Source organism: Enoplosus armatus, chromosome 11, assembly GCF_043641665.1.
Source record: "Enoplosus armatus isolate fEnoArm2 chromosome 11, fEnoArm2.hap1, whole genome shotgun sequence".
In the NCBI taxonomy this organism is placed as follows: Eukaryota; Metazoa; Chordata; class Actinopteri; order Centrarchiformes; family Enoplosidae; genus Enoplosus; species Enoplosus armatus.
In genome coordinates, this window is record NC_092190.1 from 4,751,364 (window position 1) to 4,777,377 (window position 26,014).

The 26,014-nt window shown below is 39.9% G+C and overlaps 1 protein-coding gene across 2 annotated transcripts in view; it reads left to right on the top strand.

The window, feature by feature from the left end:
- The first annotated feature begins 2,122 nt into the window (after nucleotides 1-2,122).
- xpo4 (exportin 4) overlaps nucleotides 2,123-26,014 on the top strand; it is a 53,137-nt gene continuing 29,245 nt past the window's right edge. Inside the window, exons 1-7 of one of the 2 annotated variants that reach the window (XM_070914794.1) lie at nucleotides 2,123-2,215; nucleotides 7,987-8,092; nucleotides 8,555-8,696; nucleotides 9,529-9,667; nucleotides 12,006-12,122; nucleotides 12,286-12,439; nucleotides 22,505-22,617. In XM_070914794.1, the coding sequence (XP_070770895.1) occupies nucleotides 2,123-2,215; nucleotides 7,987-8,092; nucleotides 8,555-8,696; nucleotides 9,529-9,667; nucleotides 12,006-12,122; nucleotides 12,286-12,439; nucleotides 22,505-22,617 (864 nt within the window). The remainder of the gene's footprint in view (nucleotides 2,216-7,986; nucleotides 8,093-8,554; nucleotides 8,697-9,528; nucleotides 9,668-12,005; nucleotides 12,123-12,285; nucleotides 12,440-22,504; nucleotides 22,618-26,014) is intronic. The other variant, XM_070914795.1, reaches the window with a different exon arrangement.

Below are 26,014 nucleotides of genomic sequence, written 5' to 3' on the forward strand. Positions count from 1 at the left end.
TTTCACCTGTACAATGTTGCAACTCAGGTCATGTTTAAATTTATAAAGCTGCTGGTTTGTTCAAATGTTAAATTTCATATCACAGACTGACAGATTTGTTGCATGGATACACAAAAAAAACCCAAATGTAATCACTATGTGAAAGAACCTTTTTTTTTGCTGTTTGTCACAAAAGTGTGTAATTGTGGCTTACACTGGACTAAAGCCAGTGTTCTGCATGTAAACATAGCCACTGTTTAAACCACAGTCTTCTACAGAGCAGCACCACTGGATCCATTATGGATGAAGTAAGTGCCTTGCTCAAGGGTCCCATCATTGAGATTAAGGCAGACGGGTGTTGCTCTTTCACTCTTTCCCATCCAGTTTTTCTTTGAGCTGGTCCACACGTCTGACCAGACTTCTCTGAACCTCTCATTGACTGTGTTGTCAATCCGCATCGACCAGGACGGACTGCTTCGTGAAACATAGCTTTATAACGAGAGCCGCAGCTCTCTGCAGAATGTGTGGGGTGTTTCTGTTTCTAAGGTTAGAGAGTGATGACTGACAATCTTTGACTGACTTGATATCCTCCGATCTGATTTCTTCACGAGACTTACTTGTGTATCTTTTTCATTTTGTATTTTTACTCTAAGGAGCTCCTGATGCTCCTTAATGTATGATACAATTCTATTACTCTTGAATTTATATTTATATACAGATATACATATTTTTTGTATCTTTTTGCCCCCCCCCCTTTTTTCAATTTCCCTTGTGCTAATGTTCAACATGTCTACGCAGTATTATAGATAATGTAATGTGGACAGCTATCTCTTTTTTTTTTTTTTTTTTACATTTATGTATGAACTGAGAATTTGTAAAAATGCTTTCACAGTCCTTGTGTGTAAAATGTATGTATAAATTAAATTAACCAACTTGGACTTGGACGTGCTTTATTTCAGTGCATTCATGTGTGAACAGAAGTGATATATTATATGTCATAGCTCGAGTTGAGTTAGATCACGTAATCATTTTGGATTTTTATATTTTATATAACAATTGGGCTCAAGAGCATAAACTAGTTATAATTATAATGGGGTTATGTTTACTGCACTGTATTTTATATTTCTTTATTTTCTGACATAACCTTCATTTAGAGATTCATCCTGTACTTTTACTCAAATAAAATTCTGAATGCAAGACTTAGAATTAAGTAGTTTTACATTGTGGTTTTGTCACTTTTACATTTTACATTTACAGCTTTTACATAAGTAAAAGTACCCAAACCACAACGTAAAACTACTTAATTGTAAGTCTTGCATTCAGAATTGTACTTGAATTAAAGTACATAAGTATTATCGGTAAAAGTATAAAAGTATTGGCATCAAAATATACCAAAAGTAAAAGTACTCATGCAGAACGGCTGATTTCAGAATAATATATATTATATCACTGGATTATAATGAGTGATGCATTAATGTGTACATCACTTTAATATTGAAGTAAAAAGTGCTATAGTGTCCTCTGAAATACAGAAGTATAAAGTAGTGTCAAATATTAAGTACAAGAACCTCACATAAAAAAGTACTTGGAGTACATGGATAATTAATTGAGCTATTAATTGATAATTGAGGTATTTAGATGTATTTTACTTGAGTATTTCCATTTTATGCTACTTGCTACATCTACGCCACTACATTTAGGAGGGAAATATTGCACTTTTTACTCCACTACATTTATTTGATATATGTATATAGTAAATAGTATCTATTGTAAAAAAGAATAAGCACGACCTTTACCAGCTGTACCAGTGATGAACACATTAATGCATCAATAATTATTATCCAATAATATAATAAACATCACGAGTACCTTTACTTTTGTACTTTTACTTAAGTAGATTTTTAAATGCAGGACTTTTACTCGTAACAATGTATTTCTACACGGTGGTATTGCTACTTTTACCAATGATATATTTGATAATATATTTTCGAATAATTGAGTAATTGTCGGGTTGAACCAGAGACGGTTTAGATAGTAGTGTAGTATAGTATAGTATAGTATAGTATAGTGTAGTATAGTATAGAGTATCTTTGGTTGAACCGCCTGCCGGGTACCAGCGCTGTAATCCCACAATGCAGAGCGCATGGCGCGTCATTGGAGAGGGACGACGATGATGGCGGCGGTCGGTGCACCAGAAGTGATCACACAGCTGGAAAGCGCTGCCAAAGTTTTAATGGTGAGCTATTCAACGTTGTTATATAGCCGTGAGAGGGGCGGCACGTATATCTTAACTTTGTCTCAGGTGGAGTTTGGCGGTTGGGGTCTCCCGCGGTTGTTTGTTTCTTCACGGTTTTTGTTGTTGAATGTGTTCAGTTTTTTTTTTAATCAGAAACGATATGTGAGCGATGCGTGGCGCCTTGCCTTGCCTTGCCTTGCCTGTCTCCATCCCGCAAAAATCCGCTCATCATCCCAACACCTCTTAATTTCCCTCCTTTCTCTCATAAACCACCACCACCACCCTGAAATATCCCCCGTACGTTTGGACACTTTCCAACGTGGCTCAGTTGTCCAGAAACTTCAACGGCTCGTGTCGCTGTCCCTTCCAGCCGTTAACGCGACATCAAGTTTTACCGCTCTCCGGAGACAGTTGGGAGCATCCCGGTGCCGTTCGCATCAACGCGCTGTTGATTCACTCGGTCTGTAGCTTTAGCTCATCCCGTCCCTCCCGAAACACTCATTCACATCCATGTTTGCCTCTCTCAACATCCTCCAGCCTCCATTGGAATAAACGAGGCTGGATCCACCAGCTAGGAGCAAGTGGCTAACCATGTGCACGTCCTGAGCGCGTCCCAACACTGAGTGTGTTGGATAAATTAAGCTAGCTGGAGCCTGTTTATGCTTTCTGCCATTTTGCTCTCCCTTGTTATGGTTTTTAAACTGGACATCGTTGCCCTGTTTTAAATATGACACTGGCTGAGATTTGCTGCCACACCGGCCAAATAAGTGCTTCACACTTAAGTCAACATTTTAGGCAGCAGTGTCTGGCATTGTTTTAGCTATTGTGACTCATAATGTACATTTTAGTGTCTGCTAGATTAACCAGGGGTGTAACAGTAAACTGCATTATATTTTACCACTCAATACAGGGCTCTTGATTTAATATAAACTTGGATTTAACTATTTAATCAAAGTACTGTGGTCTTCAGTCTGTTTCGGGTTGATTTTATTACATGATAAAATGCTGCTTTTGATATCTGTCATCTATCATGCAGTGTGTACATTATTTTTGCCTTTTATTAATAATTAGTTAATAATAAAGAGACAGACATGAGGAGAGGGAGAGACGGAGGACGTTGTGGCCACAAGATGTACATCGACGTATCCAATCAAATTGTGAATTTTGTGAATTGGTTCCCTTAAATGAATACTTGTAAGTAATTACTATGTTAGTTACTATGTTCTTAACGTCCAGTTTGACTTTTTCATAATCCATAGTGTTAACATCAGCTATCCTCTATGTGATTTCCCCATACCTACACAGACATTTTGATATACAGTTGTGGACATTGTTGCTGTGTTAAATATGATACTAACGCCCTGTTTAGTACGTTTTATTAAGGAGATTTCTTCTGAATGGATGTAATTCAGAGCTGGGCGGTGTGCTGATGTATATCATTGATTTTTCTGGCAGTATTTTAGGGATCGTGAACCATAATGTGCAGATTTTAGTGTTGCAATTAAGCAGGGGTGTAACAAGAAGTTGTGTAATATTTGTACCATTCAGTGTAAGGCTCTTGATTATGTACATGGTGAATTGAACAACGCATTCAAAATTTGTTGAACAGTGTAGTGTAGTGCTGCTGAATTGGGGTGTTTGTAATATTTAGTCTACACTCATTGATATGACAGCACCATAAATGACATCACCTCTCTACAGTTTTGACAAAAACTGGACAATATAACCTTCATGAAGGCAGGATTTTATGGCAGGACTGTATTAGACTACTTCAGTTTGAGAAGGGTACTGAGTGTACATGGTGAATAGTAAGTCTGAGATATTTAAAGTAGAGTGTATCCCAAAACTTAAAAAGACTGAAAAAGGCAAAATTTCAGCAGTACAGGGTCGTCAACATGACAGAGGGTGAGGTAAACATTATATTGGTACTGAACTGATTACATCACACTGACAAACAAAAACATAAACATGAGAAGATATATTATCAAAAATCAAAATTGCTGCTGTAAAAAGCACTAAAAGAGGATTCACTAAAAACAGCAAATGGGCTAAAGAATCTGGTTGATTTTTTTTTTAATATATAATAAAGTTCTGTTTTGTTTAAGAAAGTACTCCTAATGGCTCAGGCTTAACTTCATTGTTTAATTCTGAAGTCTCAGATATTGTGCTTTTAGAAAGTTGACTTAATTCAATTCTGTTTTGATTTTTATAACAATTTGGTATTGGTGATGTTTAAAACATCAATATGGCTTGGAGTTATTCCTCACTGTAATAAGGAGCAGTTATGATCAGTATGTCCAAATAAACAATTTAACATTTCTACTTAATCTCACAATAACCTCCAAAGGGATTGATTGATCCGAATCAGTATCAACGTGCAACAATAAACAGTAGTAGAAAGTAGAAAATTAGAAGATAACTGCAAATCAAGAAGCGTAAATATAAAATATAGAATTGACAGTAACGTGAAAGAATTTTATAAAAATGACGTGTACAATATGACTGTTATAGAATGAAAGAGCTGTACAGCTGCAGGGATGTGCAAAAGCTCACCGTATGAAGTATGAAGAACATTTGCAATGTGCAAGATAGTAATCCAAAAGATGTTGTGGCTCCTGCTGAGGTGGGGGAGGTGGATCTGGTGGGGTCACAGGGGATGATGTCAGGACTGTCTCATTCAATACAGTTGCATCATAGCCTTTAGAAGTGATGCATTCATCTTCTTTGGAGGCACTGCAACAAGCTGTAAACACAACATATGCTTATTGGGATCATGTTGACCAATATTTACCAAAACTTTTTTACCAGTGCAGTACATATATGTACATATATGTGTGTGTGTGTATATATATATATATATATATATATATATATATATATATATACACACATATATACACAATAACAATATATATATTATTTCTAAATTTATGCTACTTTTCTACTCTTGAATGGGAGCATACGTACATATTTAATTATACAGTGCTTAACAAATTTATTAGACCACCTTTCATAAAAACAAGAAAACACAAATATTTTAGAAATCTGTCAAAAACTTGTTTCAAACTAAAAATTGTATTGTTATTTATTAGGCAAATAAACTGGAACAACTAAATAGTCCTTATTCACATATATTAACCAAAAATCTTAATATTTTGTATGACCTCCTTTGGCCCTGATAACAGCTTGCATTCTTGCTGGCATTGTTTTTATGTACTTTTCGACAGTCTCTTTTGTTATTGAGTTCCAAATCGTTTCTAGCTGTTCCCAGAGACTTGCTTTGGATGAAACTTTTGTGCGATCTATTTTTGAATTCAATAAATCCCAGATCTGTTCAATAGGATTCAAGTCTAGACTTGGCCAGTCCATCAGTTCCAGTACTCCAGATTCCTTTTTCTTGGTCAAGTAGTCTCTGCACAGCTTTGCAGTACGCTTGGGGTCATTGTCTTCTTGGTATATGAACCCACGACCAATCAGGTTCAATCCAGAAGGGATTCCATGATGCACCGAGATGTTGTGGTAGACCTTCTTGTTCATGATACCGTCGATTTTAACTAATTTGTACATGCCGTTTCCACAAATGGAACCCCATACCATAATGGAATCTCCACCATGTTTCACTGTGGGTGCAATGCATCTAGCATCAAAACGTTCTCCAGCTTTTCTGTGGACATAAACACGACGATGCTGACCGAAGAGTTTAAACTTGGACTTGTCCGTCCAGAGTACCTTCTTCCAGTCATCTACAGTCCAGTGTTTGTGCTTCCTGGCAAATTTTAGGCGTTTTTGGATGTTTGCAGGCCTCAATAATGGCTTCTTAGCAGCTATTCTTCCTTTTAAGCCTTGTTCCTTCAGTCGTCTGCTTATGGTCATTGTGGAGACTTTCTCAGATTCTGATCTAGAAGCATTAATCTCTGCCTGAAGATCAGCAGTGGTCTTCCTTCTGTCTCTAGTACTTAAAATCTTGAGGTGCCTGACATCTGCTTCAGTTAGCTTTTGTTTTCAATTTCAAACTGAATTCACGTTTTTATACCCAAATTTGAGCCAGCACACTGGAATTCTCTGAGAAGTCAGAAATTAATCAAGAATAACATACAACCACTAAAACACATTTTTCTGTTCAGGAATGCAAGTAAATAACTGTAACTTGGCATTTCAATCAAAAAATAATAATGTGCTTTACTATTTTTTTCTGCTTTTTTGTAAAACAGTAAATTTGAAAATTCATGGATAACAACAATAATTATATTTTAGCATTAAAGATATATCATTTTAATTAAAGAGCTTGCACATACTGGTGGATTAACCATTACAGAAACAAACAAAAAATATTTTGGTAATCAGCAATACTGTTAATTTAGGGCAGCGGTGGCAAACACCTTACACTGGGTGGTGGTCTAATAAATTTGTTAAGCGCTGTATGTATATATATATATATATATATATGTATATATATATATTCATTAATGCAGCTTTAAAATTTCTTGTCATCGAGATAAGTATTTGATGTTATTGAGATTTTGATTTTCTTTCAAATTTAATTTTGATTTTATTTGGTCGTGTTGTGTGTCTGCTATCTCATCATAGTATATTATGTGGTTTGAAGTGTGCGTGCGTGTGCGTGCGTGTGCGTGCGTGTGCGTGCGTGCACTCAGATAAAAGGGTCTTTCTTTCCTCTGCTGCCTTCAGCCGCAGAGCTGCTTTTACTGCAATTAGGCCTGGAATGTGACTTTCCTGCTGAGCTGTATCATGGCGACACTCCTCAATAAAAGTCTGTGTGTGTGTGTGTATGTGTTGTGCATTATCACTATTATTCATGGTGTATTCAGAGCTGTAATGCCTTTTTTGTTATTATGGAGGGTTTTTTGTTATTGACGGTCTTGTTTGTACTTATAAAGTACGACTACAATATTAATATCAGGGTGTGTGATGGTAATAGTCCTCTTAATAGTATTGGTTTTATAATGAACTCTGAATGTTTACTATACACAGAGTGATTGCTTGACAGTCTCTAATCTTAGTGAACTACTCATAATGCCTCCTTTCCTGGGAGCAAACTCCAGCTGCATGATTGGCTGTCAATTAGCCAATCAGGGCTCATAATGTCATGTTTCAGCAGCAGTTTCAAAATAAAGGGTCTCATCTGGATTTGACAAAATAAGGAGTTGAAGTTGCACCTGAAATGTCATTTTTTTCCTCTTGAAATATTACTGCTTGTAGAAAGTCTTTTTCCATTTCACACCTTATATGCACTCATGTATGCTACAGTGTAAACAGGCATAATGTTATGTAGTCAAACCTGCATCTTATGAAACTCACAAATGTGGAGACAATCTCATCCAAAATGATCAAGAAAACACAACGTTAATGGAAATCCTGAGGATCTTTAGACTTTTTGAGTTCTGTTGACGTAGCTGTTGACCATAAAATCTATAAACGTATGCCATGCGTGTACAGTGTTTTCACTATGCACATGCACCTTTCAAAGCATATACCTGTCATTGCCTAAATCCTACAGTTTTCTTGAGTCTCTTAGTACTATGCAAACAAGTTTAACCGATTACCTATTACCATTTCTCATTCACTAAAATAGCATGTTCAACCAAACAGAATCTTTAAAATCACACATAAAAACTTGAATTAGATGTTCAGAGAAGTATGGGAATTAAGTTTTCTGGAACATAGTAAAAATAAACGAAGCCTCGTTTAAAAATTGATGTGAGTGATTTTTTGTTTTTTTTATGCGTGTGTTTTGTTTTTGTTTTTTACAGGCACCGCCATCCATGGTCAGCACAGAACAGAGGCAGCATGCTGAACACATATTCCTCTCCTTCAGGAAATCCAAATCCCCTTTTGCCATCTGCAAGCACATTTTAGGTAACTGTTGACTTAACAAACCTTCTGCTGTGGTGCTTATGTATAACCCAAACATTTGTCATGTCATGAAATGCTCTCACTTATTTTGTCCACCATGTTTATATCAATGAGGGCAGACTAAATATTAGAAACACATCTCTGTGTAATGCAATACAATTCTACAGCATCACAAACTACAGCCTCCAAAATGATCATAAAGCTGAATCACACCTCTCTAAAACAATTTCAACAAAAAACTAAACAATATAACCTTCAAGAAAGTAGTATCTATTGTATTGGACTGCGATACTTTTAGCAAGCTGTACTATTATATTAATCTGGGTTTTTCACATTATAAAGAACTAGCTTTACTGTGTGTGTGTGTGTGTGTGTGTGTTAACTTTTAAACTTCTCTTTTTTCTTCTTTTATCTTGCTCATTTCTTACATTTCTCTTCTCGCACCTCCCTTATCTCCCTCTCCAGAGACCAGTAAGGTGGACTATGTGCTGTTCCAGGCAGCCACAGCCATCATGGAGGCGGTGGTGCGGGAGTGGATCCTGCTGGAAAAGACCAGCATCGAGTCGCTCCGGGCATTCCTCCTGACCTACGTCTTACAGAGACCCAAGTAAGGAAGAGGGAAAGGGGCACAATTAAATCTGTATGTGTCTTACAGGACTATTAAGTATGTATGAACTTTATTGACCTCCATTGGTGAGTGGTAGGATTCGCAAGAGCATCGATAGACCTCATCTTCTGTTACATAAGTGTGAAGCACATAAAACTGTGCAGCTAAGTAATTCAAGAGCCATTAATATGCATCAACCAGCCTTTCAAATCCCACAGATATATTATGGCCTTTTTGATGAGCTAGATAATAAAAAATATGAATCTGGGATCACACCAAATGTGTACTGTATAAACGGTAGTTCATTTGTTTGAATTGCATTTTTTTTTTTTTTTACACAATTTGATCCAATAATTCAAGCTTTTATGTGCATAATGAATTGGACAGCAGCATCAGACGGCCTGCAGGTCCTCATACATGGAAAGTCTAGGCTGATGCTCACAATCAGCTGTTTTTTCAGGTGTCCACTGGTATAAACAGCAGAGAAGAAGAGCACAAGTTACAGAAACTGGAATCCACCAAAGTCTCTGACCTGGTGCAGTGACAGGTTACCAAAACTCTGTTCAACAAACAAGCTAGAAGGATTCTTGTATACTTTTGTCTGATTAGACAGTGTGATTTGAAAATAAAAACTAACAGGAAATGCAATAAAGTTCACTCGTCCATGTGATACAGGCCAAAGAAAATAAGCTGCAGCTGTGCTTGAACCCTCAGACACAACATTTCTTTTTCACTTTGTTTTTCTCACTGTTCTCAATCCCTGCTGACGGTCAGTGTTCAGTTAACCTCATGCCTGTTGCGCTTACTTTAAGTTCCTCCCTGTTTCCTCCAGTCTCCAGAAGTATGTCCGTGAGCAGATCCTGCTAGCTGTGGCGGTCATCGTGAAGAGGGGCTCTCTAGACAAAAGTATCAACTGTAAAAGCATCTTTCACGAGGTCGGGCAGCTCATCAGCAGCGGGAACCCCACAGTGGTGAGAAAGACATACATATGTATCAGTACTAGGGCTGCAACTAACAGTTATTTTACATTTCACATTATCGATTAATTTGCCGATTATTGTCACGATTAATCGTTTAGTCTCTAAAATGTCAAAATGTTTAGGAAAATGCTCATCACAATTTCCCAGAGCCCAAAGTGACGCCTTCAAATAGCTTCTTTTGTCCAACCAACAGCCCAAAATCCAAAGACTCTTCATTTACTATAATCAATGACAAATAAAAGCAGCAAATCCTCACATTTAAGCTGGAACCAGCATGTGTTTGTTATTTGATGTATTTCCTACCTTTTAGAAACCTAAGCAAGGTCTCAGGAAAACCTCATGGACTTACAGGAACAAAGCCCTGGAGCACATGATTCCAGACAATATACAACTAACTATTTTGGGAATATGTGCACATTTAGATTCAAATAGGTGAAGAGTGATACAAATAATGAGGTGTGATGATGACCTTTTGTTGAGCCTCTCACAGTAAAAACAGTTACCCACTCGTTAACAAAACTGTGTTTAAAGTTTGATAACATTTATTATATTTGTGACTTGATGGACCACATGCGTGCCCTGGTTACAGACGTCCTGCATGGGACCTGGCTCAGATTACAGAGAGCGCAGTCTGAAAATAAAAAATGGCACAAAGGCTGCGCTGGGAAAGAAGCTCCAGGCGTGTTCCTGTGGTTAGACCAAAGAATGATATCGAGGACCTGTTTTCTTTGCTCATGCACTCAAATCAATTTTATGTACACATTTTGTCAAAGTGCATTGTCATTATGACATATTTTAGGTTTTTGATGCTGAGAACCCGTGTTCATCTTTTATGGGAAAAAAATGGAGCCAAACATTAAGGCTGAATAAGTAAGATGTGCTGTGTATAATTCTATGAAATATAGCTACATGAAGGAAAAATATATTGGCATTTGTCTCAATGCTCATCTGTATTATAAAACTGGACATCTCCTCTTAATCCAGTAGGTGGCACTATTTCATTTGTTCCCTAACCAAACCCTGAACCAGAAAAGGGCAACCACTATATGTGCCTTTCATTTTAATCACAGACTACAGCAGGTGACTTCACTGATAAGGATGCACAAAACCAGACAGGAGATAGTGATCAGTGAGGTCACCTAATGTAGTCTTTGTTTGGGCTGAAATCCCATAACTGTCCCCTTCCTAAACTACATCATCATCCCTCAGTCTTCAGAATCTCGACCACAGATGGCAAAATCCATTTACAATTAGAGGCTATATGAAACGCTTCCTTCCAAAGTACTTGAAAAAAATGTCCTTATTAAAATTCAGCACCTAATGTGAGTGATTTATCTATTGATCTATTGGGTTTTGGTCTGATGGTCGGTCAAAACAAGAAATGTAACTTGGGCTCAAGTAAATGCCTTTTTAAAGATTTTAGTATTTTTAGTAATTTGAAAAAAATAATTAATTAATGGGATTCATCCATACTGAAATAATCGCCAGTTACAGCCCTAAATACCCCATAAAAATCTAATGTAACTACTGTTCTATGATGACTCCAATAAACTCTGACGGTTTTATCCTCAATCCTTTTAAGGGCTAGCTGTATTCTTGAATTAACCGTCTAGTTTTGTGAGAATGGATTTCATGATCATTTGTCCTGTAATGACTAACCAGTGATCATTTATCCATGGTTAGGTTATAACAGTTGTAATTTTTGCAAATACTGGATGTCTGTGCACCAGAACAGAAATATTTGTGCTGTTTCCCAATTCCATACTACACCCCAACAGTATACAGTATACAGTGCACAGTAGACTTGTGCAGTTAGTGTAGTGTAGTGTAAAATCAATATACAGGAAATGATGCAGTATGTGCGCTGACAGAATATCACAGTGACTTTGGAGCGTCACTTCCAAGTAATCCTCACAGGAGAAAACAAAATGTTGTTCCAAAGACTTATTTTTGTTTTCTCAGATCTTCACTAAGCTGTCTCACCACCAACCGCAACTTGTTGTAATGTTTTGCAGCTGTGAGCAGCTGCTCCAGTTCCTTTGTGCATTGCATTGTGGAGCAATATTGTACATTGACAGTAAAAAAATCAAGATGCATACTGACTGTTTTTTCCAGAATATTTAATTTTGTAGTTTTTTCCAGTGTGACACATTTTTATTCAAAACTTGCTTGGAATTAGTATGTAGTATGGAAGTGGGACAGAGTGCCAGTCTTTCCACATGAAGCACCCCCCCCACACACACACACTGGGTCGTGATGATCCTTGCTCAAGTTTGACCTCCAGTATAACTCTTTGTATAACATTTGACCTGTTTGATCACTGTTGCAGCAAACACTAGCCTGCTCCATCCTGACCGCTCTGCTCAGTGAGTTCTCCAGCTCCAGTAAGACCAGCAGCATCGGCCTCAGCATGGAGTTTCACGGGAGCTGCAAGCGTCTGTTCCAGGTTTGTTCCCCACCTCACCTCCTATTCTGTGTTTTCATGTGCTGTCCAGCTGTAAAGTTGTTTAAAGGAGGGGTCATTCTGCACAATATCTTTTTCCTTTTATGTATTGCTGTTTATTCCTGAATTCATCCATCTTTCTCATCCATCCCTCCCTCACTCCCAGGAGGAGGGCCTGCGTCAGATCTTCATGTTAACCATGGAGGTGCTGCAGGAGTTCAGTCGGCGAGAAAACCTAAATGCCCAGATGTCGTCTGTCTTCCAGCGCTACCTGTCTCTCGCCAACCAGGTCCTCAGCTGGAACTTCCTGCCACCCAATCATATCCTTTCTTTATCAGAAGCTGACAGGGATTCTTGCACCTGGAAACGTCAGGATAATGCATTTGACGATATCTAGATCTTGACACGATTGGATAAATTCTGCAAAAATATGGCGAGGAAAAACAGGTCAGTCGCAGTTACCTACATAACTACACATGAAGTGCAGTTTTTGTCATGACTTGTTGGAATTTTTAATAATTTTAATTATGCCTTGTTTGGCACAGAATAAAAACTGAAAACAGTCTCTTATGTTTGTAGTTTTAACCATCACTTTTTGAGATTTTATTCAGCAATTTATTTGCTGTAATCTGGCACACACAAAGTCAGTTGTGTAAGCAACAAAAACAGTCAGATGATCAGGTTAGTTTAACTATTTTACACAAACATGTTGTCAAACTCATTGAGAAGTTTATACAAGGTGAACATTGAAGTTTTCGCTGTATTAACTTTTGCAGACCTACTTCACTGTTGGAGTGAAGTAAGTTAAAGTGCAATGAAGAATTATAGCAAACATGTTTCATGCTTACAAATATTCTAGATGATATGACTGAAATGTGGATTAGGGTAATTTGATCATTGCACCACTTGTATTGTTTACACTAATGGACCTAATGAAAGCACGCTGGCTTGTAAAGCATGTCCCAGAGTTGATGGTCAAAAGTACAAAAATAAGACCCAGGTTGTAAAAAGGTCTGTGTAGGAAATGAAAATGGGTATGCAGAGGCAGAAAGGCTTTTAATGTCCTCATAATTATGGTACTTTGTGTGCTTGTCTGTGGCTAATGCACTGTTTGTGTGTTTGTGTATGTATGTATGTATGTATGTGTGTGGCTCTACAAATATGTGATACCCAGGAATGCATATCCATCCATCAGTTTTGCTTTGTAGTTTGTCTCTTGTGCACACATCCATGTTATCTTTGCAGTTGGCCGCATTGTTGAGCAAACTTAGGCACTTACTGTGTGTGTGTGTGTGTGTGTGTGTGCGTGCGCGTCCAGGCTCATTACGGCCTAAATCCCAACCAGCCTGGCATCCTCTCTGCCTGTCTGAGGGGATCTGGAGTGGCGCTTTGCTGCCAGCCAGGGCCATGTATCACTTTCAAAGAGGTGTCTGTGTGTCCATCTCCGTATCATTCCAGCAACCCACCACCCCCGCCGTGGCTTGTTGAGGCTCCCCTTGGTATGCCTGGCACGCTCAGTTCGATATGTGTGCGATTCTCAAAGACGCACTTTTAAGTCCTCTCTGTGTGTGTGTGTGTGTGTGTGTGTGTGTGTGTGTGTGTGTGTGTGCGTGTGCGTGTGCGTGTGTGTGTGTTAGCTGTTGCAGTCAATTTTTATACCACTGTTTAATTTAGTTTTTTGTGTTGGGTGTGTTTATAAAGCCACCAGAGCAGTTACTGTACATGTAAGACATTCAGGTTGAGGTTAAAGCAGGATACTGTGGGCTTGAAAATTATATAAAATAACTGAATATTAAATATCTTCATTTCGGTTACTAGGGGTCTTATTTTTCAGTATTGATAAGTTTGTTGGATTGCATTTATACATAGATTAGGTGATATGATTATATAAACAATGATTGTCCGAGGTTTTGCTGTATCATTTACACTGTACGAAGGTGACTTTCCCTCTTAATATGTCAGGGTGTATGTACCATTGTGGACAGTGTTGAAACTCAATGAGCAGGACTGCTTTTGGCAGTTTTGGTTGGGGGGATTTTTGCATTAAAATGATGAAATACCTGGATTTGTCAGGTATTTATTTAAATGGATTAGCCAAAACCAGACTTTCCCCCAGGCCAATGTATACTTATAAATTGCTTTTCAGTGGAATTCCCCGAAAATGTATTATTCCATTGATTTACTGTACCTCAATATAAATAGACTTTGTGTTCTAAAGTTACATATCGTATGATAGAAGATCACCCACCTCTAAGTGAACATCTAATCTTTAATTTATTTAGAAGAGGTTAGTATAAACTCCCCTACGAAATCGTTAAGTAAATTTAAATGATATAGCTGGATAATAACAAATTAAATGAGGTTTCCCCAAGGTAGGCTACTAGTTGCATGCAAATACTCTGGTTTCTTGATGTTGATTTGTCACAAATGTTGAAATGACTGCCTCAGGCCATAGAAATAGCATATGAATTCTCAAATCAAGTGGGATTCTCCTTGAAGTTCTGTGTGCATGCGAGTGTATGTAAAGCGTACAAGTGTGTGGGCTGTTGTTGAAAAGGAGGACAGATTGATGAAGACCGCTGGGAGGCTTGAATGAGTGTGGCCGCCTGTCTGCAAGTGTCACAACACGCCTGTGCCTGTGTGATGCGATGCTAACGTATGCCAGCATGGGTATCGGGGGGCCTCTCCTTAATTGCGTGGCTGACAGCCGCCGCGCACACGAATGCACGCGCTCACACACTCCTCAACCATCTCAGAGAACCCTTTTTAAAAAGCCTCCCTCCCGCAGACGAACCGAGCGGCATGCATGTCATCTGTCCTCGCCGCCGTCTGAACCCACGGCTCTGGTGTCATCTGAAGGAGGCACACTCCCCGGGCGTCGGTACGACACCCCGTCACTCCACACTGGTCGTGACTCTGCTCAGGGTCGTGGTCAGGCCTTGAGGTGCTGTAAATGGCTGTCGGAGCTGACATATGGATCACCCGCCATCCCTGCTGCCTCCTTCCTGCTGGATCCTCTTTATGTTGTTTAGATGTGTTTGGTATGTGAGGGGATTCATCTCGGTCAATTATGCTGCTATGATAGCCAGTGGCGCTTTGTTCTGTGGCAATTTCGCATTAAGTTTCTCTCCCATCTGTTCTTGTCCTCACTAGAGAGGAATGTGTAGATTTCATGGTGTATCAGCTCACTAAAACTCAAGTTGTTTCAAATGAAAGCTTCCCCTGCCTCCCCCATTGAGGCACTTAGTTTCTGTCCCTTACTTTTCTTGTACGCATCAGAGAAGAAGTGGGAGACCACCAGCTTCGCATTCCCTTATTTTTAGTGAGGCATATTAAAAGCGACATTAACTTCTCTGAGCGACAATCACCCCCAGCAGCCTTATTAAGAGCTATTCTTGTGCTGAAGAGACGACTGTCAGCCTAACACTTGCCTCGGCCCGGCTCAGTATTCTCATTAGCTGTTCAGAGGTCAATTTATAGGCATTTTGGCCCTCAGGTTAAGGTCAGGATTTGGAGTGTGTAAGCTGATGCTGGATGTTTGCCTTGGCCCTGACCTGTATGGAGAATCCCCAACTACTGCTGTCTAAACACAAGTGGGAGGGTATGTACAGATGGGTAATACGCTGATGGACATTCAGTTGTTTTCTGAGTTGCCTGAGATACTTTCTACATGTTCATATTCTACTGTGTTGCTGCAGTGATTCAGATAGTTTCCAGTTCCTAAAGACGGTGCATTTTACGCTTCTAATTTAACTTAAATAAGTTTAACAAAAAAGACAAAAACAAAGCTTGAAACTCGCAGATTGTCATTTGAAATGAATCTAGGACATATTTATTTTACTATTATTTGCCATAATATTAATTTCTCCTCCAATATGGCCTTATTCCCCTTCTTGCATCTCTTAATAAACATGCTACTTGTTATTAAAATAAAAAGGAGGCGAGCTGTAATGCAGTTTATAGGTTAAAAATCCAACTTGCATCCAATAACCTGAAGTCTAAATCGCCACCTTCATGCACTTACCACTCTCTGATCTCAAAGAAACAAGTTGGCATTGAGCACAGTGACATAATTGATATATTACTGGTTTAATTCAGTAGTGGGAGAATTAATGACAACTGCTGTCTAAACAGATGGGGGGGCCAAACAGTAGAAGGAAATGGGAAAGGAAAGGGTGGGGGTGGGTCAGTGAGGAGGTATTCCTGGACTGTTATTTCACATGGCGAGGCTGCAGGGGAGACTTAAGGCAGGATATATCACTTAAACCCTACCACGCGCCTTAGCATAGCGCTGCGCTCTTAGCACGGCCGCTGGCAGACGCTCAGCCAGTCTTCCTGTGCAGCGGGTCCATCCTCAGTCAGGATCAGCCATAATGAATAGAGGATACAGGAGAAGCTCGCTAATCCACAGCCCTCGGGCACAAAGGTCGCTCAGGCCTGCAAAATGTTCAGATTGCTGAGATTGTCAACTTAAAGTGGTAATGAAAATACTATCAAATCGATCTGTAAAGTGCTTTGTACAACGTCTGCAAATTGTTGGTGAAAGAGGAGCCAGATTTGATTTGTGGTAGAGGGGCTTGATACACTATACCGGGGGTGTTACAAATCACATGCACTTTGCATTGGTTAACCATTTGCAAACCATGCTGTTGTGATTTTGAAATTTTAAAAATGTATTCGAGGCTTTTGAAACTCACAGGAGGGAGAACGAAAAGAAAATATGGAAAGGAGCAAAAAAGTAGAAAAAAAGATCTCTATACACCTACATATTAAATAGAAATGGGAACTAAATGGTGACATTGACCAACATTTGCAAAAACAAAGACAGACTTGATGTTCACTGTGACGGGTTTCAAGGATCTCTTTTTATTTTTTACCACACTGAAATGAAAGAAAACCAACAGCTAGCTAGAAAGATAAGATAAAATATATTAATGAATATAAAACTGTGTGCATTCCATTTCAAAATGGTTTTCAGTTATATGAAATAGACAATGCAGTTAAGGAATTGAAACATGCGTGATTCTTTTTAGCCACACTGTGGCTTCAGTGTCAGTCTGTCAGTGGTTCTTTGTTCCAGACTGAAATATGGCAAAGACTGTCGGATGGATTGCCGTGAAAGTTTGAATAGATGTTCAAGGTCCCCAGAGGATGAATCCCCTGACTTTTCCTCTAGTGCCACCATCAGGTGGACATCTTTTGCTTTTAGTGTAATGTCTTGACGACTATTGTATGACATACCACATATCCACGGTGCCCAGTGGAGGAAATGACAAATTACTTGGGGATCTCTTGACTTTTCATCGAACACTATCACCAGGTCAAAATTTTCCCTCATCCAGTGAAATATCTCAACATTTACTTGATGGATTGGCACACAATTTGGTACAGAGGCTCACGACTCCCTCAGGATGATTTGTAATAACTTTGGTGATCCTCACCTTAACTTTTTTTAAGATGGTGAACATGGTAAACATTATACCCGATAAACATCAGCATGAGCAGCAATCGCAGCATTGTCATTGTGAGGGTGTTAGCATGCTGACGTTAGCATTTAGCTGTGCCTAAGTAGCAGGCTGTAGACTCTGAGTCTTGTTAATATAAGGTTTGTGACAAAGTGACACAAATCAAATCTGTGAAGGCACTGACTTAGTTTCACGAGAGTTTAATTAATAGCTCGTCCATTTGGTAACAAAATGAACAAACCCACAAAGATGAAGGGATTAAAATGTTGCCGTTGACACATTTTGTTGTTTGGTTTTGTGGTCCACATAATTCAGCCTCTCGTGTACATTCATAAAGGGCTCAGCCCACATTTGCTGTTTTGTAGTCATGTGGTTAGTTTATGCTTAGCAACGCACGTTGAATTACAGCCCATGAAGGAAAGAATGATGGCTTTTTATTGCAACTATGTTCCCTCGTGCTTTGAAGTGGAGAGCTGTACATTGATGCACACTACCTGGGCTAAGGTTCACAAGCAAAACCGTAAATAGTGGACGACCAGGTGTCTGTCACCGGAGAAGTCAGCCTGCTTTGGTCACAATAAATAGAATCAGGGCAGGAAATGAAACTTGAAATGCTGGTTGTTTCTTTGCCAAAGTTGCTGGTGGATCAGACAAACCAACCAGCAGCAGTTTTATTGGGATTTAACTGGTGTCTGGTGTTAATTAAGGTATTTAAATGCGTGTTTATATGTGTGTCTGGCTGCAAATTTGGCAACCGCATGTGAGAACTGAGGGTGTGTGAATCTCTTGTGTTTTGATTTAAACTCTTGTGGTCAGTGGTTTACATTGGCTGTGTATTAGGTCAGTTGAATGTGTTTGTGTGTGTGTGTGTGTGTGTGCGCGTGTGCGTGTGTGTCTGTTTATCTGTCAGTCCGTCTTATCTTTCCAGTGGAAAATTGACGTGTCACATTAGTTATTCTTGAGCCTGCTGGAAGGGTTGAGATAGTAGCAGGTGATGTCTTTTAAAAACCCACCAAACCACAGCCACATGTCCTAGTCACTCCGTGCACATTACTCATCCTGGAGGCATTTACGCTACACACACACACACACACACACACACACACACACATGCTCAAACACACACTCATATGCAGTCCATCTTTCTTTTAAATTTCTTTTTTTTTAAGCAGAGTGGTTAGCATGGTTGAAGTTTTAAATTCACTTGTCACCTCAGTTAGTAGATTTTCCACAGAATCCAAGAACTAAATGAACACTTAACAATCAGGAGTTTAACCTTTCACCTACATAAAAGTAGGTGAAAGTCTGAATAATGACCTCAATACCTCAGAAGTATGTTATCACTTCCATGTCTTCAGCGTGTCTTATTTGCAACAGTAAATAATTTGGACTGTTATGCTGCTTTCCAACTCTCAAAAGCTGTCTTATCTCAGAAACGTCAGTAATGTAATCAACATGTTACACCTGGCTTTATCACAAATACTTGTTTGTTCTTTCTCAACAGGCCTTAAATGTTTTATATTCTGTAATCTAATTTCACTTGTGTTATCAAAATTAAGTTTGGAAATCTCAAAGATGATATGTGTTCTTGGTGCACTTGGTCTACTTCTGGACAAATAAAACCATTCATCCAAATGATCAGTTTAAAATATTTGGATAATTGAAAGTCTTCTGATATTCTGCTCTTAATTCTTTTTAATATTCTTGAGCTAACAGTTCCCCTAATTTAGAGAGTTTCTATCATTTTGGTGTCCCAACCTGTCAGACCCATTTTACGTCTCTGTCCGGCTGTGTGAAATACTTGTGTAGTTATCATTCCTGAGGTCTCTTGTGAGTTTTGTCTCAGTCATATCATATGATCTGTAGGACGGTTTGTGCGACCTCTGTCACCGAGGTGGTCCCTCCCTGCGGAGACGGCCTCCGTCTGCAGGCTGCAGGACTTGGTCAGTCCCACTTGCCCCAGGGACCATTTCTTGCCTCGTGTCTCTCTCTGTCCTCATGTTAAGGGATTTGCAAAGTAAAAGCCAGCTGTGCTAAGTTTTCGTGTAACCCGTTAATTTTGTGAAAATGGCTTCAAGACAGACATGAAAGTTGCAGGCCAAGAGTACTAAAGTAAAAGAATAAACAAAAAAATAAATTCAGGACATTTTCTAATCAGAAATGAATAGTTAAACCCTGGGATAAAACAAATAAACATGAAGTTAGTCACACTGCAGCACCCTTCTTACTTACTCCGATCTCTTTCTCATTCCTCCTCTCTTCAGAAAGGTTCAGTTCGAGGTCTTCTGCCTCACCACGACTATTTTTAACAAGGCCTGAAAGCCAAGCATCGGACAGACACACTCACACAACCCCACAGACCCTTAGACAGGTGCCAACTTTTGTGCCGAAAAGTGTGGTGTGGTGTGTTGTGGTGGGGTGTGTGCATGGGGAGTGACTGTGGGCTGGTGTCGGAGGAATGCGTGACCTCGTCGGCCTCTGCCGCTGTTTGGCTTTGATCAAACATTCCTCTGGAAGTTTCTCCTTTTGCTGTCACTGAGCAGCAGGCCAGTGATACGGTTTTGTGTGTGTGTGATGGGAGACGGAGAGAAAGAAGGTGTCATTTTTTATTAATATTTGATTTATATATATTTTTTACAAGCAAGCAAATAATTTTTTTTTTTTGCAGAGTATAAGATATCAAAACAAAACCTGCACAAAGAAAGGAATATTATTATTATTGGTGGTGGTAGTACTTAGTAGTTGTAAAAGTATCGTCTTCCATCCAATATCCTGGATAGGAGACAGTAAAGTAATCCATGCAGCATGTTAAACCCTCAGAACTCCACTGGTGGTCAGTCATTACAGACTCGTGCTGTGCAGCCAAACATTGTTCAAACCCACAGAACGTTATTTTATTTTTATTGGAGATTCCAAAGTTTCCAAATATACCAAATTAGTCAGGTTGAAATTTAGAGAAACATACTATTAATAAAATACACGATACGCGATATCTTAAAATATAAAAAAAAAACAACAACATATGACTTTGGGTTTGAATCAGAGCTGAAACAATAATCGATTAGTCGATCGACAGAAAATTAATCTGCAAGTATTTTTATGAGTGATTAATCGTTTAAGCACATTCAATACATGTATTTGGGTTTTGGACTGTTTGGACTTTTGAAGACGTCATCTTGGGCTTTTTGTGATTGACCAAGTGATTAGTTAGGAAAATAACAGCAGATTAATCTATAGTGAAAGTAATTGTTAGTCACCGCCCTAGTTTGAATGTTTTACTCAGCTTCAATGAACTAGCTGCTACAAGAGGGGAGTTAAAGTTAAGAAACCAATGGCCTTGGCCAATGAAGGGAGGAGTGTGTGTGGAAAAAGAGTTTTCATTTGTTGTTCTTTATTGATTATTAGGTAAATAGTGAAGAGAGATTTTATGTTTGTATTTCCCGAAAAACAAAGTGGGGAAATTCCAGAGGATCTTCTGGGCCCATTTATTTGCAATCAATAGGGCTGACAAATCTGCTGACCTGTTCCAGCATGAAGCCTTCATCAAGAGATTGTATGTGTTGTAATGAAGGAGAAAACAGTTTTTTGGAGGGGAAAGAAGAGGGTTTTGAGGGTGGTTTGTATGATGCTTTGATTGAAGTGTGTGTGTGTGTGTGTGTGTGTGTGTGTGTGTGTGTGTGTGTGTGTGTGTGTGTTGTAAGGGTGAGGAGTGAGAAAAGCCTCGTTTGGAGTGGAAGGAGTAGTAACTGGGATTGCTCTTGATGAGCTAAGGAAAAAGCATGTTGTGGGTGTGTTTAGGAGACTTGAGTAAAGACAGGAAGTGTTGTGGCTGCGTGGGGAGAAAGTGTGTGTTGTGGGTTTGTGAAAAAGCTTGTTGTGGGTGTAGAGAAAGTCTTAAATAAGGAGGACAGTGTGTGTATGTTGTGGGGGAATGGAGAAAGAAAGACTTGTTTGAAAGAAAGGAGAAAAGGGACGTTTGGAAAGCGATTAAGATGAATTCTTTTGATAGTTTTTAGAACAGAGTGTGATTGTGTTGTGGGTGTAGACAAAGTTTTAAATCAGGCGAAAGTGTGTTGTGTGGGTAAGGAGAGACAACATCTTGCTAGGATGAAGGGGGGGGGGCATTTTGAGTGTTAATAGTGTATGAAGTTTTAAGTGAAGAGTGTGTGGGGGCAAAAAGAGTCTTTGGTCTTTGGGAGCAGTCAGGAGGAGAGACAAAGTGATTGGCTGAGGAGGGAGAGGGAGGGTTTTTAGGGCAGTAAGGAGTCTCGAGGACGTCTTGTAGAGGAGTGGACAAAGGCAGAGCAACGCAGGGTCTCGATTGGCTGCAGTGAGAGTGTGTGTTATGTGTTTAAGATCTTAAGGAAGCAGAGGAGAGAAATCTGAGTGTGCACACAACGAGGGAGTGCTGGTTAGGAAGAGAGGTGAAGAGGAGGACAAGAAGGGTGTCAGTCGAGTCAGAGGGTAAAGATCGGAACAAGGCAGAGAGTTTGGGGGGGTGAAAGGGGAAAACAGAGGAAGGTGAGGAAAAGTGGACAAGAGGGTGAGAAAGAAGGCAAGAGATTCTTTGCGGGTGAAAGCTGTGGCAGATAAAGAGCTGACGAGGGAGAAAGAGAGGGAAGGGAGGATTAGAAAACAAAGCAACAAAAGAGGGGAGGGTGAGAAAAATAAAAAACCTTTTGTGGAATAAAGATTGACGGGGTTAATGAGAGGGAGAGCTAGCTAACAAGTGACTAACAAGCTTCTGCTGCCAGCCACAGGAAACCAAAGACTAACACACAGAGACCAAAATACCCATCGAGAGGCAGCTTAGTGACAGGAGCCGGTGTTTTTGAGTGTGGCGCTTTCTACTCCTCCTTCTCTTCCTCCTCCCCCTCCTCGTCTTCATGCTGTTGTTGGCCTTAACTGGCGGCGGGTCACTGGGGCGCCACTACATCGCCATGTTCGAGGCCACGCAGAACGTCACGCTCAAGCCTACGGAGTCCTGGAGGGAAGCGCTGCTGGACACCCGCGTCATGGACCTCTTCTTCACAGTGAGTATCCTGTCCATCGTCGATGAGTTTGTCCTCCGCAGACTATCTGTAGGTTCGGAAAAAGTTTTTAGAAATGTCTCGGATTACTTAATTCGCACCTTAAACCTGTTTTAAGTGTTCAGTTTTGTGAAGTTGGGCCTTCGGTTTTTCAAGTAAGTTGTCTTCGTTTCACTGACAAAATCTGTCGTCCATTTAATTTTAAACTGCGTTACGAAAAAGGAAAAACATTAAATGAACTTACCGAAAACCTGCAGATATGTTGCTCTCTGATGTACTTTATGTTTCACTTTGTCAGTTAATCTGCATCTGTCTGTCTGTACATCCTTCTGTTTTCCATCCGTCCATATCTTTCTGTCAGGGAGGTCGCTGTTCAGGTTTTTCATCTAAAGTTAAGGTCTCATACATTTCCATTAGAGTTTCCTTGTGTCCTGCTTTACCCTTTCCTCTTATTCTTTTTCCCCTGACCTCAAGATGGTGGTTTATTATTGATAAACAAAGAGAGACAGTTTGCCTTTTCATGTTGGGCAAAGAAATCTCTCTTGACCTCCGTCTTTTTGGCGGCCGTTAAGTTTTTACTAGTTTTGTGGGTTTTTCGGACGCACCATTAAGTAGATTTATGGGTGCTTTGCAGTGGGGTCGTGTTATTGTGTTACTGTCCAGAGGACCGCCCGGTGAAGTAAATGTGTATTTTTGTGCAGTGACTTGTGTGTTTAAAGAGTCGGCCCACGCTGGCTAAGCAAACGGTGTGGGAGAGAAGTGTGGAACAAACCAGTCAGCTCCTCTTCCATTCAGCAGCATCCAAACCTTCTGGCTGCCCATCGCCAGATACTGCTCCACTACTCTGCCTTTCAGCTGCCTGCTGCCATATACTGCTCCACTCGTTTAGTCTTTACCTGCCACTACCTGTTTCACGACCACAACCGCCGCCTACATGACCTCTGTCAAATGCCACTCTGCAGTTACACTGCTGTGTGTTGCTGAACTGAACACGGCCATACTGCGTGCACCCTTTGGGCCCTGACGCACACTAAACGTAGGATGGCATTGCGCATCGTTGGTTAGTTGGATGATTCAGCAAGTTGAGAGCTATGAGACCGGCTGTTAGTGCAGTTTTTACTTCTTTTTTTTTTCACTGTTCGCTGTAGTCTTTGAGGTGTGTTGAAGTGCAACTCGTGTCAGAACAAAAGAGATGACACATCAGTTTGTGTTTTCTATTTGTTTGTAGTTGTCTTGGTGAGTCAGGGCTTTTGCCTGCTACCAAATACTGCTCCACTGCTGCTGTACAGTAGCACATATCTTCATTGCCAAATGCTTCTTTTGTAAGGCCTAACACAGCATACCTTTTGGGTCTCTCATGCTGTGATGTAAAATAGGTCCTCTAAATGGTTATTACATTTGTAAATCACTCTTAACTTTACTTGTACTTTGATGGTGCAGATTTGTACTCCTTAAAAGCGTTTTGCAACACATGATAAATGATGTGTGTTGCTGTCAGAAAGCAGTGCCACGTTCTTTAATGTTGTAAAATGAAGTGCTCTTTAACTCCAAATTACATCCTGTCATTGCTTGTGGGGCTCATTTTTTTTGTTCAGTTACAGAAGTAGAAACTCACCGGCTGGATTTGTGTTTGTTATTCGACGTTTGGACCATTTCATCAGGAAGTAGTGGTAAATGATGGGCTTCAAGTTTTTGTGAGAATTCTATTTAGTGCTTGTATTCTTTAACAGATGCTCAAAGGAAGCTCTGTTTTTTTGGTTTTCTATTGTTGGAACAAAATTTCATTCGACATGTGATTTTCGTGTTGCCAACAGCCTATTGTGATATTGATTGGTTAAATGATTGGTTAAATGGTTTTGCACCCCAGTTCTCACTGTTTGCATCTGGGATTTGTCTAAAAGATGGAAAAGCATGTCTCTTCGTCTTTGGCTGCATATTTTGTTCAGCATTAGGGAGACAAAAACCTCTTCTGAATCCTCAGGTGTGTCTGTTTCTTCTTAACATCGGGGTTATTTAAGGTTGGTCGCCACTGTTGAAAGTTTCTTCTGTGGTTACAGTTATTATCTCTATGCAGCTGGTTTAAAGTGAAAATAAACAAAGCTGCTGTAAACATACACAAACAATGTATTCAGTACCACATATGACATTACTTGTCTGGTGAAATAATAGTTGGGCTTTGTTGCAGATTCTTATTTGTGTTTTTTTTAATATCGCAGTGCCTGATAATCATCACTCATTGATGGTCCTTTTTTCAGTCTGATTGTTATGACTTCATTCACAAAGCAATCACAAATAACCGTAATTGTCTCTAAACTGCGAATGTAATCAGAGGTTTGTTGTACAATGCACATGGGCCTAATCACGGATTTGATTGGCCAGTCCCAGAAGTTTGGCATGAATAAAAATGTTTGTCATTTTTTGGTCGGTTCTCTTTGCTGCTGGAATCTGCAGGATGTGTTTTGTGTTGGTTTCAGTTTTCAGGCGTCCAGTCTCATCTCTCGCTCTGGTATTTCTAGTAGCTCAACTGTTTGTTATTGTAAGGCTGCTGTGGCACTGTCAGCTGTCTGTGTGTGTGTGTGTGTGTGTGTGTGTGTGTGTGTGTGTGTGTGTGTGTGTGTGTGTGTGTGTGTGTGTGTGTGTGTTACAGCATCCTCCTTGTGTTGTGTGCATTTTTGTGTGTGTTTCTGCATACCTGTCTCTGCGGGAGTGTGTCAATTTGAGTTTGTGTAGTGTATGTTTGTGTGTGTGCTCACTTCGTGGATCTGTGTTGTGCCTGTGTGTTTCCATGTAGTGAGTGTTTGTGTCAGTAGGTGGGTGTGCATGTTATGTATGTTTGTGTGTGTGTGTGTGTGTGTTTATTCAATTTAATGGGGTCCAATGCTGTCTCAGCTGCTGTATCTCCTCAGCTGTGAGAGGTAACAGGCTGGCCGGTGTGTGTGTGTGTGTGTGTGTGTGTGTGTGTGTGTGTGTGTGTGTGTGTGTGTGTGTATGTGTGTATGTGTGTATGTGTGTATGTGTATGTGTGTGTGTGTGTGTGTGTGTGTGTGTGTGTGTGTGGAGGGGGTACTCACACGCGCCATCAGGGTCACAATCCACAACAGACCGGTGGCAGGATTAGAGCCCGGCCCCAGGATTAGGGGCCCCTGTTAACAACCGCAGTAACCCACCCATCACACACACACACTCACCACCCTGTTGAGGGGCTCTGGGGAGTCTCCATCCCTCTGTGGGTGGGTGTCTGTCAGTCTCCCATTAACTGGCTCCGGTGCTCCCTCTCTGATCAGTGTTGAGAGCTAACAGGAGGCTGCTGTCAGTTTGGGTTGTTTTTTTTCCTCCTAGTTTATTACATTTGCTTTTATTTTCGCAGTTTTGCTCCACATTGCTATCTGTAATAAGTTAC